The sequence below is a fragment of the Ambystoma mexicanum genome, chromosome 8 (assembly GCF_040938575.1).
Source record: "Ambystoma mexicanum isolate Mex_15411 chromosome 8, UKY_AmexF1_1, whole genome shotgun sequence".
NCBI lineage: Eukaryota > Metazoa > Chordata > Amphibia > Caudata > Ambystomatidae > Ambystoma > Ambystoma mexicanum.
In genome coordinates this window covers 986,427,169-986,442,061 of record NC_090929.1, presented here as the reverse complement: position 1 = coordinate 986,442,061, position 14,893 = coordinate 986,427,169, and the positions used below count along the sequence as shown (strand labels likewise).

The following is a 14,893-nucleotide window of genomic DNA, read 5'->3' as shown; positions in this document are numbered from 1 at the left end:
TATGCCGAGCATTTTGGGAGACGCTGGCTGTTTATAGGGTATAGCAGGTGAGATGTTTATTTGTATAGGTATCTAGGCCGTGGGTGGGCGCTGCGCCATAATTAACATTTGTTTGCATATGCTGCACAGTGGCAGTGTTACCAGGACACAGAGGAACAGGTACACATGTGTGTACTTGCACAACAACCAAATGTCCCCTCCCACACGTAATCGTGGGTGGAGGACAACATGTGGAAATGCAGAGTGTGCTGGCGTCGTACGGATGCCTCCATTGTCATTGTGGATAGGCCGAGCAACTGCGGTGTCCGTAGGACACCTACCTTTTCCTTAATTGCGGTCATTCCTACGAGGGCTGTGTGCCGCTGAGTGAGAACGTCATTTCAACAAAAAAACAATATCACATATACACAAACATTTCCCTTATTAACGTTTACTTGTACACATTCATGCACACCATTAGGAAAGGGAAGGGGTAGCGTAAGTGGGTACTTATTGTGGGGAATTGGGGATTTTCTCAAGTTGGTTGTGAGTGGAGGAAGACATTAGATATTAACGTTTTGAGGGGATGGTGCCTTTTGACATGAGGAGGGATACACGTGCTGGTCTGCTAGTGCTATTTCATTTTGTCAATAATGCATCCTTGTACAAAACCCTTCAAGCGGCACAATTGGTCACCAATTTTTCCACTTCCAGCCTGTCCTTGTTGCTATGTACAGAGTTTCTTTGCTTTGCTATAGCCGTATGCTGTTGTGGAAGGGTTGGCGCTTGTGCTGCCTTGATTTCCTTTCCAATGTGTTCTCTCACAGAAAAGAAAATGTGTTTGCTGTACGTATAGCAATATATATTACATAATGTACGCTTCACAGTACTGTGCGTACCAATAGGGTTAGTAGTGTAAGTCATTGCGTCATGAGGGGAATTTTCTTCCAACAACCGAGGGGAGCCATCACATAAATCAATGATAGCACAGGAACCAGAGTAGCCACACAGCAACGGATCGATGATGTTTTTCAGGAATACTACAAGTCACTGTACTCGAGCGAGGGGACATATTCGGAAGAGGAGGCTTCAGACCTACTAGAAATAGCATGCATCCCCAAACTGACTGCACTTTAGAGGGAAACGATGGAGGGACTCAGAGAGGTTGAGGAAATAGAATGGCCATTGAAAACAATGCAGAAAGGAAGGGTTCCAGGTGCAGACTGCTTGCCGGTAGAGTACTATCTAAAATACACTGATATATTGCTCCCGGTGCTACAGAGAGTCTATAGGGAGGCCTTCACCCAAGGAGTCCTCTCCGAATCAATGAGAGAAGCATTGATAAGTTATCCTGAAGCACCGAAAAGAATGCACTCATTGTGGGCCATGCAGACCCAGATCACTCCTAAATGTCGACACGAAAATACTGAGGAAGATCATAGTACTGAAGCTAGAGAAGGTCGTCATTAACATCATAGACTCTGACCAATGCGGCTTTATAGGGGGAGGCCAAATACTTCAATGAATATCAGGAGACTACACTTCATAATGACACATGGCCGCCATTCAGAAGAGAAACTAGCCCTGATGGCCTTACACGCCACAAAGGTCTTCTATTCTGTGGAGTGGAAATGGCTATTTAAGATCCTAGCAGAAATAGGGATGGGCCCCAAAATGCAGCAGTGGATTCCATCACTGTACGCTAGCCCCCAGGCAAGAGTGACAACGGGTGACCGGATATCCGAGAAGTGGTTGTTAGAAAGAGGAACCCAACGAGGCTGCCCGGTATAGCCAATATTATTCGTCCTAGCGCTAGAACCTCAGGCAGGATATTTCAGACACTATATACAGGAGACTGGGATCAGAGTTTGCATCATAATGCACAATATATCATTTTAGTACCCGGCGAGGGCACAATCAGAGTGAGAGAACCATTCTGATTGGCCCTCGCTGAGGCATTACCTGGCCGGGAATCCCTCGACCGGGATTCCACAGCCATTGTTCCCGGCGGGGGCGTGGCAGCCCCTCAGCCAATGAGGAGGCTCGAAGCTGCCTTCGCTCTCTGCCGGGGAGTCTGGTACGCTTTTTTTTTTGGTTGTTTCAGGAAACTGTCAGGCTATAGCGTGAACAAGGAAACATCATTGGTGTTCCCTCTGAGGGCAATGAGCACGCAACCTGTGAACTCACTCCCGGAATGGGGGATTCGCTGGGAGACTGAATCATTTTGCTATGTGGGAATGGCAATCGTCCATGAATTGGAGGAAGCATTTGAGCATTGGCCGGCATAGGAGAATCTATACAATTCTGGAAAACCTTACCGATCTCTTTGAAGGGGAAAATAGCCCTGTGTAAAATGGTAGTGTTACCCAGGTTATTGAATTTCTTTAGCAACATCCCATATAAATTCCACAAAATTATTCTTTAAGATGCTAGACACCTTTATAGGGGAACTGCTTTGGGGGTCGAATAGAAAGAGGGTAGCATTAACCACTCTGCGAAGGCCACACACGAAAGGGGGACTGACATTGCCAGATTATGAAATGTACTACGCAACGCACAGCCCAACTGCAAACAGTCTCCAACTGTGTGGACACACCAGAAGGAGACCTGAAATGTTTATTGGGAGTTTTCCGGTGCCTAGGCAGGGAATTGAACTATTAATGGACCCAATGGCAACAAGGGAGGTCTGGAAACGGGTATTGGGGAAATCTTAGGATCCTCATCCATATAGTCCGGACCTACCATTGGGTTTTGAGCCAGGGATCAGGGTAATGCTGACCAATCTTGACTGGGCTAAACTACAAAGCAAAGTGTGTACAAAATGGGTATCTCTATGAAGAAGGGAAATTGCTACCATTCCAGGAATGGCACCAACGATATGACATGCCTGCAGGGGCTTTCTAAAGTTACTTCCGAATAGTAAAAAGAATAGCTAACCTATGGGAGGAAACTCCGGTAGAACCAGAAAATAATCCCCTGATGCATCAGATGCTACATAGTACCCATAGCAGGGGCCTGATATCACTCCTGTATCTGTTGATGAAGGAGAGAAAGAAACTTACAGAACTAGCTGTAGGCGAAATGGGAACGGGATGTTGTGAGAGAGTTACCTGAGGAACAGTGGGTCAAAATATGGGAACAAACCTGTAAGGTATCGCAAAATGCCAGGTTCAGACTAATTCAATACAACTTCACCCCAAGAGTATATATATATATGACACCATGCAGACTCCACATGATTAACCCACAACACTCCCACACCTGTTTGAGATGTAAGGAAGCCACAGCAGGCTTTTGGCACATGACATTGGCTTGCCAGGTGATCAGAGCATTTTGGGAAGAGGTAGTAAGACTAACTCCTGGGCCAATTGCAAATACATGTGCACATCTGAAATTTGCCTGTGGGGGGCTCTACCAGGGGGGAAGAGAACAAAGTCCAAAAGGAAAATAGTGTCCTTCCTACTTATACTAGCCAAACACAGAATTGCAATAGCTTGGAAAGACCCGAAGGGCCCATCAATTCAGCTATGGTTGAAAGATGTATACCGATGGGGGATGGCAGAGATGGAGCTACTTGGAGATCAAGCCCCGGTAGATACGGAGGCGGACAATAGAATGGGCAGGGGACAAATGCTGAACGAACTGATGAATACCCCGGACTTGCGTCCTCCGTAATGGGAGTGGTGAAGAAACTGATTTATTGCATATCGGAGATTAATCTTTAAAAAGAAACCAATTTAGATGCAGAGGCATTGATCTGTATTACCGCTGTTAAATAACCTGCCAACATCTATGGAATAAACAAATACAAAACCATTAATTATATACCTCAGACTGATATAAGGTACCTGTACCCGTATCATTAATCCGACTGCTGCCCGGCTCTGTGAAGCAAACGGGTGCTAAGACTTTTTATTTTACAACCTTAACGAGAACTCCGAAAATGTTTGTTGAAGGCCTTTCGCCCATAGACTACATTGGAGAATGTTTTGCACTTATGTAAAATTGATGTACTGTGATACTGTGTATACTTATACTAATGTAATGATGTTTGACCATGTCACCACTTTACCAATAAACAAATTTAAATTAAATAAAAAAAGAATTATTTTGTTTTAGAAATCGCTTGCAGTTACTGATTAAACTTAAAGTGAAAATAAAGAAATATGATGAATCAGTGATTTTCTTTTCAGGCGTTTGGACCACAAAGCGGATTTTAAAGGGAAGAAAGTTTGGACCGTTTGTCGGGGAGAAGAAGAAAAGGTCACAAGTGAAAAGCAATGTGTATATGTGGGAGGTGAGCACTATTTTACATTGGAAAATGTTTCTGCATCAGTTAATCATTCTTATTTGACTTTAAGCTTGAACAAAGAGCATGTAAAGGCAGGTTAACATTCACATCTTTAGTTTTCAAGTTTTTGAAGACTAGAAACAATATTCACCACCGATGATTGCATTCAATGGTACATGTTACTGCTAGTTTTCCTTGGAATAATTATGTTCTAATACCATGAATTGCTGTTGTACAACACTTAACAAAAGTATAATCTCTTTGATTACCTATTTTGAATTAACCTCTAGCTGTGAAATGCTTGCAGTTGGACATTTCCTTTTAACTGATTCTTTTTCTATCCCATTCTATTGGGCTGTAGAGATCATTTTGATATACAAGCTATTCCCGGCGTAACATACGCCATTCTAGCATATGTTGAAGGTTAAATTCAGTCTGTAATTCATAGGGTCACCTCTGTCCCACTTCTTAAATATCAGAATGACCACTGATCGCTTCCAGGAAGGGGGCGTAGGTCTCTGTGACTTAATGGTCATTGAAAAGGCTAAACGTATCGGATGGAATGAGAGGAATGCGGCGTATAAGAACAGTATCTACGTTCCATCGATCACACGAGCCTCTATTATGTGTGCCATCGGGCCTCTATGATGTGTCTTTGTAGAAGTGTAATCGTCAACCTTGTTCCATTGTAGAGTTCCTGTAATGTCATAGGATTGCGTAGTAGTAGCAGCATAATTACAGCACCTACTTTCAGTTTAAGTTTGTGAAGAGGCATTCATCCTACAGCGCTTCGCTCTCTAATGACAGAAATGTTGAGCCGCTAATTTGAAAGGTTGAGCCAGTAATTAACTGTTCATTGACACTGGAGCCGCCGTGCCTGTGTGTGAATAGCAGTGGGGGTGGAAGGAAGTAACTTCCAAATGTTTGCCATAGTGAAAGGTGAAAGGGACTGCTTAGAACCATGCTTGTTCTGTGGAAATGGTAGCTGTTGTTAAAGTGGGTGCACTTCTCTTGAACAGCAGACGGCAACCTAACACTCATTAATTGCATCAGCTGAGTACGGAAACCTAGCTAAGCAATATATCTATTTCTGAGGTGTGTGGAATCTGCTTCATAGTGGAAGCTGCAGTGTATTAGTTGTTTTCCAAACTCAAAAAGGGACGTCAATATGGCATGCCAGTAATAGTATCCCTAGTGTGACGTCCACTGTACCCATAGTCTTTCATGCCTTGAGGTCCCTCAGATTGTTTTTTTCCGCCATCATTGTCGGATGCTGAAAGTGGTTTTTTTTCCAGCTAACGCCATTGATTATCAAAAGAAAATTAGAGCTAGTTACTCTTTCTGTCCTATTTATAGCCGTTCTTCGACAACATATCTGACAACGGTTTCGAGGACACATTTTGTCTGTAGAAACTGCCTCGACAAACTGCCACACGGCCTCAGAAAGCTGTTCCGGGCTGCCACCCACACAGTAGGGAGAGTGGGGGGTGGTACATATCTTGGATAACTAAGAGAATGCATATTTCCCCTTCTTCCCACTCTGTTTGCCAAGCTTCCCTTCCAATTCGAAATTGAAAACACCTTTTAACTGTTGTCCTACTTGTAATACAACATTCAAATGGATTGTGTCCTCCCACGTATTCCCCATCTTAGATATATCCTTACCTTCAGCTTTGTTGCTTCGGAAATGTTTTCTCTCTCTCCACCAGAGGACGCTCCACTCGAGGCGACGGCGTTGATGTCCCTCGGCGGTATCCGTCGAACACTGATGTCATCCGTTATATAAATGCCTCGAGCGTGCCCGTTGGCTTTAGTTCTGTTTTTCCGTTGGCTTCGCTTCGAGATAAAACGGCGCTTCAGTTATAACGAATTATGTCATCATCTTTGAACCCGTCCACACTGAAAACTGGTTTTAAGAAAAGCCAAAGTTGTGGAATAAAAATATCGCTGACCGACCTTCATCGAAATTGCCTATGGTGCCTCGGTTCCGACCATCGAAATGATGACTGTCAGTCAGTCAATGACCCATAAAGCCTTAAAAGAAAGAAGAGGTAAACTGGCGGTGGGGGAGGAATCCTCAAAGTTTTCTTCGAGAGGGAAAAAAGACTCGGCTGAGTCTTCGACAAAACGCCATAAAAAATCCAGGTCGAGGAGTAGATCGAGAAAGCCTTCTTCTTTGTCCAAAAAAGCAAAGAAAAGACGACACCGGTCTCCCTCTTCCTCAACTACATCTGAGGAAGTTATTACATGTCCAACAAAGCATGACTCCCCTAAAAAGTGGGAAGTGTTTAAAGCATTGAATTTTTGAGAATGCACCCCAGACCCCCTCAAAAATGTCTGATGAAGACCACGCCCTTACGCACAAAAAAAGTGACAGGGGAAGGTCTAAGAGAAGGAAATCCGACAAGAAATTGTTGAGGGTGTCTTCCAGGGAATCTTCCCAAACACCTAAAAAGAAAAGCCTTCCAGTGCATAAACAGGAGGCAGACCTTAAGAAAAGGACGTTAGATTTCGATACGTCGAAGTCCTTGATGAAAACATGTCCGAAGCCTCCAAGGCTGTCGAGCATATGGGGTCGACGACCCAACCGAAAAAAGTTACGTCGAGTACACGATCGATGGCTTCGAAGACTCCTTCGGCGGCGTTGATGGTCTCGACAACTCCTTCGACGCCATTCATAGCTTCTTCAAAGTCATCGAAGAATACCTCCACAACATCGAGGGTAATAGCCACAACATCTATGCTTTTGTCGACGTCTACACCAGTTACAGTGGTGAAATCAACACCAATGTTAAAACCTATACCTGAAAAGGTATTTCACCCAGAAAGAAGACATGATTTTTTCCAAACTATGCATATATGGAGGAATGTCGTCAGGAAATGAGGAGGAAGATGAACAAGAAGTTTCATCTGCAGGAGTATAATATGGTACAAGACAAGTCCCTGAGGAATTAATTAATCTTCAATCTAAAATGCAAAACCTTTTTGAGTGTTTACAATATGCAAGTGGACTAGATATGTCCCCAGAATACGAGTTTGAAAAACCTGACCCAGCAGAGCATGCTGATTTAGGTTACAGAAAACCAATGAATAGAGTTAGAGTTTATGGGATGGGGTAGAAACTCACCTGTATAACAGGATGATTATATGACGGATATCCTATCAGGAGGACCTCAACCAGACCCCATACTTCCTTTTCATATTGCCTTACAAAGGAGAGTTAATACTGCTTGGGAAAGACCTGTAACCATCCCAGCAGTAAATAAGAAATATGTTGCAAAATGCAGACCCTGTAATTCTGACCCAGAATATTTAAGTACGCACCCATCTCCAGAAAGTCTATTAGTTCAAGCAGCCACATCAACTATAAATGCTGCATACCCTACAATTCCCCCTGATAGGGATAAGATAGTTACATCAGTTAGCATGGCTCTAAAATCCACAAATGTATCTTGCACACGGGCGAGATTTACATATACCCTGTGGGACTGCATGTCAGCGGCAGCTCAATGCATCCCAGAAGGAGAGGAACGTGATGTGTTCCTATCCATAGTAAAGGATGGCAAGGAGGCTTTGGGGGAATGCCTTCAAGCAGGTTTGGACAAAGCTGACGGTATCAGCAGGTCAATGGCATCTAGCGCAGTGCTATGCAGATTTGCATGGCTAAGAAAGTCAGGATTTGCACCAGATGTACAATCTAGACTTCTTAATATGCCATTTGATGGCTCGAGGTTGTTTGGCAGCAAAGCAGATGAAAGTTCAGAAAAGATGCAGACCTCTAAGGCAACTGCAAAATCACTTTGTGCCGCTATAAGGCAACCTCAACAACGCCCCTACACAGGCTCATCTTCCTGGAGGGGTCGTCCCTTTCGTTTTTACTCCTCATTTGGGAGAGAAAGGGGACAGGCCAGTCAAAGAGGACAAAAGAGATTTCCTCGGGGGCGAAGAAGAGGTGCTAGATCTGCCCCAGCAGTGGCATCTGTCCCTTCAGCCGCTGCTGCAGCTGCCGCAAAACCACTCTGAGGTTTTGATCCACAAGACCCCAGTGGGAGGCAGAATCTCACAGCATCTTCAGGAATGGCGGGGCATTACCTCAGATGCTTGGGCTCTGGAAACAGTATCCCAAGGTTACTGCCTTCCTTTTCAAAAGAAACCTCAGAATCACCCACCGGGATGCAACTCTACCAAAAATTTGGACCTGCTCCTGTTGCAGGAAGTTTTAACCCTGCTACAGAAAGGTGCAATAAAACATGTACCTGTAGCGGAGAGGAACAAGGGTTGGTATTCCCCATATTTCCTCATACCAGAGAAGACGGAGGATTGAGACCCATCTTGGACTTGAGAGACTTGAACAAGTTCCTCAGGAAGGACAAGTTCAAGATGGTTACTCTTTCTCAGATCCTTCAGGCTCTCCAACTTCAAGACTGGTTGGTATCATTGGACCTTCAGGATGCTTACTTTCATGTGCCAATCCATCTCAGGCACAGAAAGTACCTGAGGTTTGCTATTGGCAATTCTCACTATCAGTTTTGAGTTCTGCCATTCGGGTTGACCTCCGCCCCAAGAGTTTTCACCAAGTTGATGGCAGTAGTGGCAGCGAGTCTCAGAAGATTGGAGATTCACGTCTACCCCTATTTGGACGATTGGATGATCAGGGCACGTTCTCCAGAACAAGCCCAGGATCATCTATCCAAGACTTTCCACTTCCTTCACAAACTAGGGTTTTCTCTGAATTTAAAAAAGTCAAACATGATACCATCACAGAATCTCCACTTTATCATGGCAGTCTTGGATACTTGTTCGGGCAAAGCCTCGCCTCCCGAAAGAGAGCTCACCACATTCTGCAGATGGTAATAAAATTCCAGAATGCCTAGTGTCTACCGGCCTTCCATTTTCTCAGGTTGCTTGGCCTCATGGCATCCTGCATTTTTCTGTTGCCAGAAGCCAGGTGAGAATGAGATCCCTTCAGTGGGCCCTTAGGACTCAATGGTCCCAATTTTCAGGGGAAATGATAGACCTTTTACAAGTTCCAACCAGGGTAGTACAGGATCTACAAAGGTGGGCTTGCAAGGAACATATCCTCAAGGGAGAATCTTTTTGGCAACCATGGCCGGAGATGACAGTAGTAACGGACTCCTCACTCAAGGGGTGGGGAGTTCAGACCAACAAGTTGACAATCAGCGGTCGTTGGTCTCCATCGGAGTCCAGACTACACATCAACCTATTAGAGCTGAGGGCGATCAGACTAGCACTGAAGGCCTTCCTGCCCTCTGTACAGGGAATGAATGTCCTGATAATGATGGCAACACAGTGGCCATGTACTACCTCAACAAGAGAGGAGGAGTAGGGTATCTACCACTGTGCAGAGAGGCAATACAGCTCTGGTTCTGGGCAATACATCTCTGTCTGCCATTCACCTAGCAGGAGAGCAAAACATAGCGGCACATGCTCTGAGCAGGCAGAGCAGAGTCTCCCACGAGTGGGAACTAGCTCAGGAAGTCCTTCAAGAGATCTTCACCCTTTGGGGAACCCCTCAAGTGGATCTCTTCCCGACCATTGTCAACAGGAAGTGCGAACTGTACTGCTCAAGGGAATTTCCCCCCCGAGAGGAGCTCTATGAGATGCATTCGTAGTGGAGTGGGAGTTTCCTCTTATGTATGTGTTCCCTCCAGTCCCTGTGATCCCTCAGGTAATCGGGAGGTTGAGAAAGTTCAGGAAAACCATGATCCTAATTGCCCCGGATTGGGCCAGGAGAAATACGTCTTCCAAAAAGAGAAGATCTTCTCTCGCAAGAAGGAGGTCACGTTCTCCATCCGGAGATCAACATACTCAACCTTCACGCATGGCTTCTGAGAGGTTGAGATACAAGGATTGGGACCTTACGGATGACGTTATGGAGATTTTGCTTTCGGCCAGAAGGACAGCAACTAAATCTCTGTACCGCTGTTGTTAGAACAAGTTCAGTAACTGGTGCAGGGATAAGAATGTGGACCGTTTTCAATGTAATATTCCAACAGTATTATCTTTCTGTTACATTTGGCTAATATGGGGCTCCAGGTTAGTACGATAAAAGGATATTTAGCAGCGCTATCCATCTTCAAGCGCTCATCAGAAGAGGAATCTTACTTTAAGATACCTTTTTAATAAAAGGTTTAAACAATGTATTTCCACCAATACCTTTTCACGTTCCTGTGTGGGATTTAAACTTGGTACTAAAGTTTCTTACATGTGCACCTTTTGAGCCTTTACATTCCTGTCCGTTAAGGCTTCTTACTCTGAAAACAATACTTCGAATTGCATTGACATCAGCCCGCAGGGTAAGTGAGATGCAGGCACTTTCTAGTGGACCTCCTCACACCACCTTTTATAAAGATAAAGTTGTCCTTGGGGTCAAACCTTCTTTCTTGCCAAAGATCGTCTCAGACTTTAACCTGTCACAGAAAATAATACTACCTACTTTCTACCCTCCTCCTCACACAAGTAAGGAAGAGGAACAACTACATGGATTAGATCCTAGAAGGGCTCTTAGCTTTTATATTTCAAGATTGACAAAAATACGTCAATGTGATCAACTTTTTGTAGGGTACACTGGCCGTAAATTAGGACTAGCTGTAACCAAACAAACATTATCAAGATGGATAATCTTAGCCATAACTGAGTGTTATAGAGTAGCTGGAAAAGATCCCCCTGAGGGATTGAGAGCTCATTCAACTACGGGCATGGCAACTTCAACAGTGGAGCACACTCTGGTGGAGAGAGAGAAAACATTTCCGAAGCAGCAAAGCTGAAGGTAAGGATATATCTAAGATGAGGAATACGTGGGAGGAACATCCAATCGAAAGAACGTTACAGTTGGTATGTAACTTGTTCTTTCCCTGGAGGGACTCGCACTGGGTGTGCAACCTTTGTTTTCCGAGGGACCACAACGAGGGCCACTGTAAAGCCTGCAAGCTTTTTAAGCCCAAAACCTTAAAGGACCGCAAAACGAAGCGATGGGCCCAACACGCCGTGCAGGCAGAGGCCACCATAGATGTGGAGGGTGCTGCTTCTAGTGATGGCAGCATCAGCATCTTCAGTAATGACGACAGTGAAAGGGAACCATTGTGTTCCCACGTGCAAGCCCCTGACTCCACCAGACAGGCTGGCAGCGCTGTTACGGGGACAAGACCCACCACACTAAACACACAATCCAAGGCCATAAGTCAACGCTAACACTGACTACACAACCACACTTGGCGTCGAGGGGAAGGTCCACCTGTTCCCTGTCCTCTGGGCATTTGTAATTGCGTTTGCCTCATGACAGGCCCCTGAAGTCGAGAGAAAAGTCTGATTCGGATGCGGTGTCCAAGACTACCGTTGAAGGACGAGCATCGAAAGACTCAACGCCAGCACATACACCCGCCGAGAAATGACACTCGACAGATATGTTGAAATTGGCTAAAGCCCCGCATATTTCAAAAATGTCTCACCTTGTTAAAAACATGTCCCAGAAACACTTCTAAAGGGTCAGACTTCTAAACACCACACATAGACGATGCACAAGTCCCATAGGGAGAAGGAGACTGTTACCCAAGGGCAGGGAACAATATCTGAAACTATGAAGCACAAGAGGCAGCCTACACCTGAACTACCTCCCACTCCTTCAATTATCCAAAGTTCTTCACAGTGGTCAACTGAAGATATAGACAGTCATGAGACACATGTCCTTTTACGGCCAATTCTTTCAAGCAGCACTTTCAAGTTCTAGAAAACATCCAGAACACGCCGCCAGCTATTGGGGTGACACTGTCACAACCCCCCCACCCCGCCAATAAAGCCAGGCCAGACAACATTCACGCAGATACCCCTCAACAGGACCCAGACCAGTTTGAACTCTGACCCCAACCAAAACTTCAAGAGACTGGAGAATATATGGATTCTGAGGATCAGTGGGACATAGGGGAGGTGGACCATTATTTTTATGAAGACGTTTGTCATACCGTCTCCAGTCCATGTAGACCTGCCGGTGGCAGACTCACTGGTAGATAACCAAATCCAATTCAATGACATGCTCCTAAAGGCAGCTGATCACTTCCAAATTCAGCGACAAACACAGGTCGACAAAGATTTTGTCGAAGACATATTGGGTGACAAGAAAGCAGCAACCCAATTTTATTCCCTTATTACAATTGGTGCAAAGGAGAATCTAACCCTCTCAGGTAACCCCTAACCTACCGTTGGAAGTAAACCCCTGCCTTGAAAAAAAAGTTTCGTCCAGCGCCCTTAGACCCCCTCTACATCAGAAGTCAATTAAAGCCGGACTCATTGGTTGTTACCACCACAAGGAAAAGGGTAGGAACACCTCTTGCATCTTCAGAGGTTCCCCCGATAAAGCAAAAAAATATACATTTTCGATAGGAAGGTTGCCACCTCGGCAGCATATCAGGCAAGCATTGCCAACACCACTCTGTTGGCCAGCTACAACTGCCACAAGTGGGAAGAAATATAATGGCCTCAGCCCCAGAGCCATTCAAATCCCAACTCTCCCTGGCAGTAGCAGAAGGGAAGGCTGTGTCGAACTGCATTTTGTAATGCTGGAAGAATTATTGCAGAGGGCACACTTATAAAGTGCCATGCATGGCTTTGCCAGTCAGGCTTTAAATTAGAAACACAAGTGACCCTCCTCAATATGCCGATCGAGCTTAATGTTCGATTCGGCAAAGCATTAGAGGGTGCACTCAAAAATGCAAAAGAAGAGTAAGACACTCTAAAGTCACTTGGACAACTAACATGCAAACCCTCAGATCAAAGGGAAAGCCATCATTTTGGTCGCTTCAGGGGACAAAATTTGCAGAGGGTTTCTGGATACAACCAGGGTCAGGGTTCATCCTGGGGTTCAGCACAAGGCCAATCTTCACAGGGCTTTCAAAGAGTCCAAAGGAGATCCTGCAGCAGGGGCAGATACTCCTCTTCCAGAGGTGGTTCCACTCCTCCAAAGCAATGACCACCTGCTCCAGGTTCCCTCCCATGTCACTCCAGTAGTAGGACGCATAACGCACTTCATCCACGGATGGGAGGGAATTCAAAGTATTTCCTTATCCCAAAAAAGGTCAAACAATGCGCACTGTATTAGACCTGTGCACTGCAAACACCAATGTCAAGCCACAAAAATTCTGCAGGACAACGCTACAGGAAGTAATCCCACTGCTAAAGCAAGGGAACTACATGGCAACCTTGGATATGAAAGATGCCTATTTTCATATTTCAATGTTCCCAGTGCACATAAGATTCTTGTGCTTCAAAATAGCAAACCAGCCCTACCAATTCATGGTGCTACCCTTCTGCATAGCATCTGCTCCAAGGGTATTCACCAAGGTACTGGCGTTGGTGTCAGCACACCTGCGCAGAGAGGCAATCCCAGTGTACCCTTACCTGGACGACTGGCTGATCACGGGGGAGACACCCCCATATTTGCAAGCAAAATACCCAAAGAACAATCAACCTCCTCTTTCAATTGGGTTTCTTGATCAACAAGAAAAAGTTAAGCCTTGTACCAAACAAGATCAAACAGTTCTTGGGAGCTGTCATAAAGACAGAAGGAAGGCTTAGTCTTTCCATCAAATAAAAGGATACAAAACATACTTCTGCAGGTACTGCATTGTCAAGCTTGTCACCAGATAAGCGTGCGCAAAGTTATTCATTTGCTCCGTCTTGCATTTACCTGGTCCCACATGCGCGATTGCGCATACGCCCAATGCAGGAGTGGTTGTCGAAACAATGGTCTCAGGCAAGTGGTCAGTGGGACGCTGTAGTGGTAGTTTCGCTAACACTAGTACAAGGTCTACGCTGCTGGACGAAGGGGAAATCCTTCCACAACCCAGTCGTGCAAGCGATCGTTACAACAGACTCATCCCTCACCAGGTGGAGGGGGCCATCACCTTCATCTCACAGCTCACAATCTGTGGACACAAATCACAGCACAGAACAACATAAACCTGTTACAACTCGTAGCAGTACTCAAAGCGCTTCAAGCATTCGAAGCACATCTGACAAATCAGTCGGTACAGACAGCAACACTGCAATGTTCTATATCAACAAGCAGGAGAGCACACATGCTCCAAGTTTGTCCAGGCTAGCACATGAAATATGGAAATGGGAACTCAAACATGTGATGATCCTGATTTCTCAACATGTTCCAGGGGAACTCAACACCCTAGTGGACTCACTATGCAGAAATCGCCTACCAGAAGACCACGAGTGGCAACTCAACAGAAATGTCGTAGATTACATTTTCTCAGTGGGGCTACCCCACGCTGGACTTGTTCGCTACAAGAGAAACCAAGCAATGCCCAGTCTTCACGTCCAGGTTTCCCCACCCGGACTCCAAGGGGAATGCCCTATGGATGAGTTGGTCAGGGAAATTTGCCTATGCTTTTCCCCCAACTCTGCTATGAGCAGGGTGGTAAACAAGGAACAGATGACGTTGATCCTAGTTGCTTTCAGGTGGGCGAGATAACCTTGGTATCCGCATCTGCGCAAACTGGCGATGTGCAATCCAATCTAGCTCCTGTGCCTGGCCAGCTTACTTTCCCAGCAAGGGGCAACAACACTACACCCCCAGCCTCGCTCACTGAACTTGGAAGA

At 45.4% G+C, this 14,893-nt stretch overlaps 1 protein-coding gene across 3 annotated transcripts in view; it reads left to right on the top strand.

Moving 5' to 3' along the window:
- The window catches only part of PRDM2 (PR/SET domain 2), a 773,815-nt gene that overhangs the window by 395,130 nt on the left and 363,792 nt on the right, over positions 1–14,893 (top strand). For all 3 annotated transcript variants that reach the window (XR_011268651.1, XR_011268650.1, XM_069610899.1), the window contains one exon: positions 4,173–4,276. Coding sequence is in view for 1 of the 3 variants with exons in the window: in XM_069610899.1 (XP_069467000.1) it covers positions 4,173–4,276 (104 nt within the window). In the remaining 2 variants the exon portion in view is untranslated. The remainder of the gene's footprint in view (positions 1–4,172; positions 4,277–14,893) is intronic.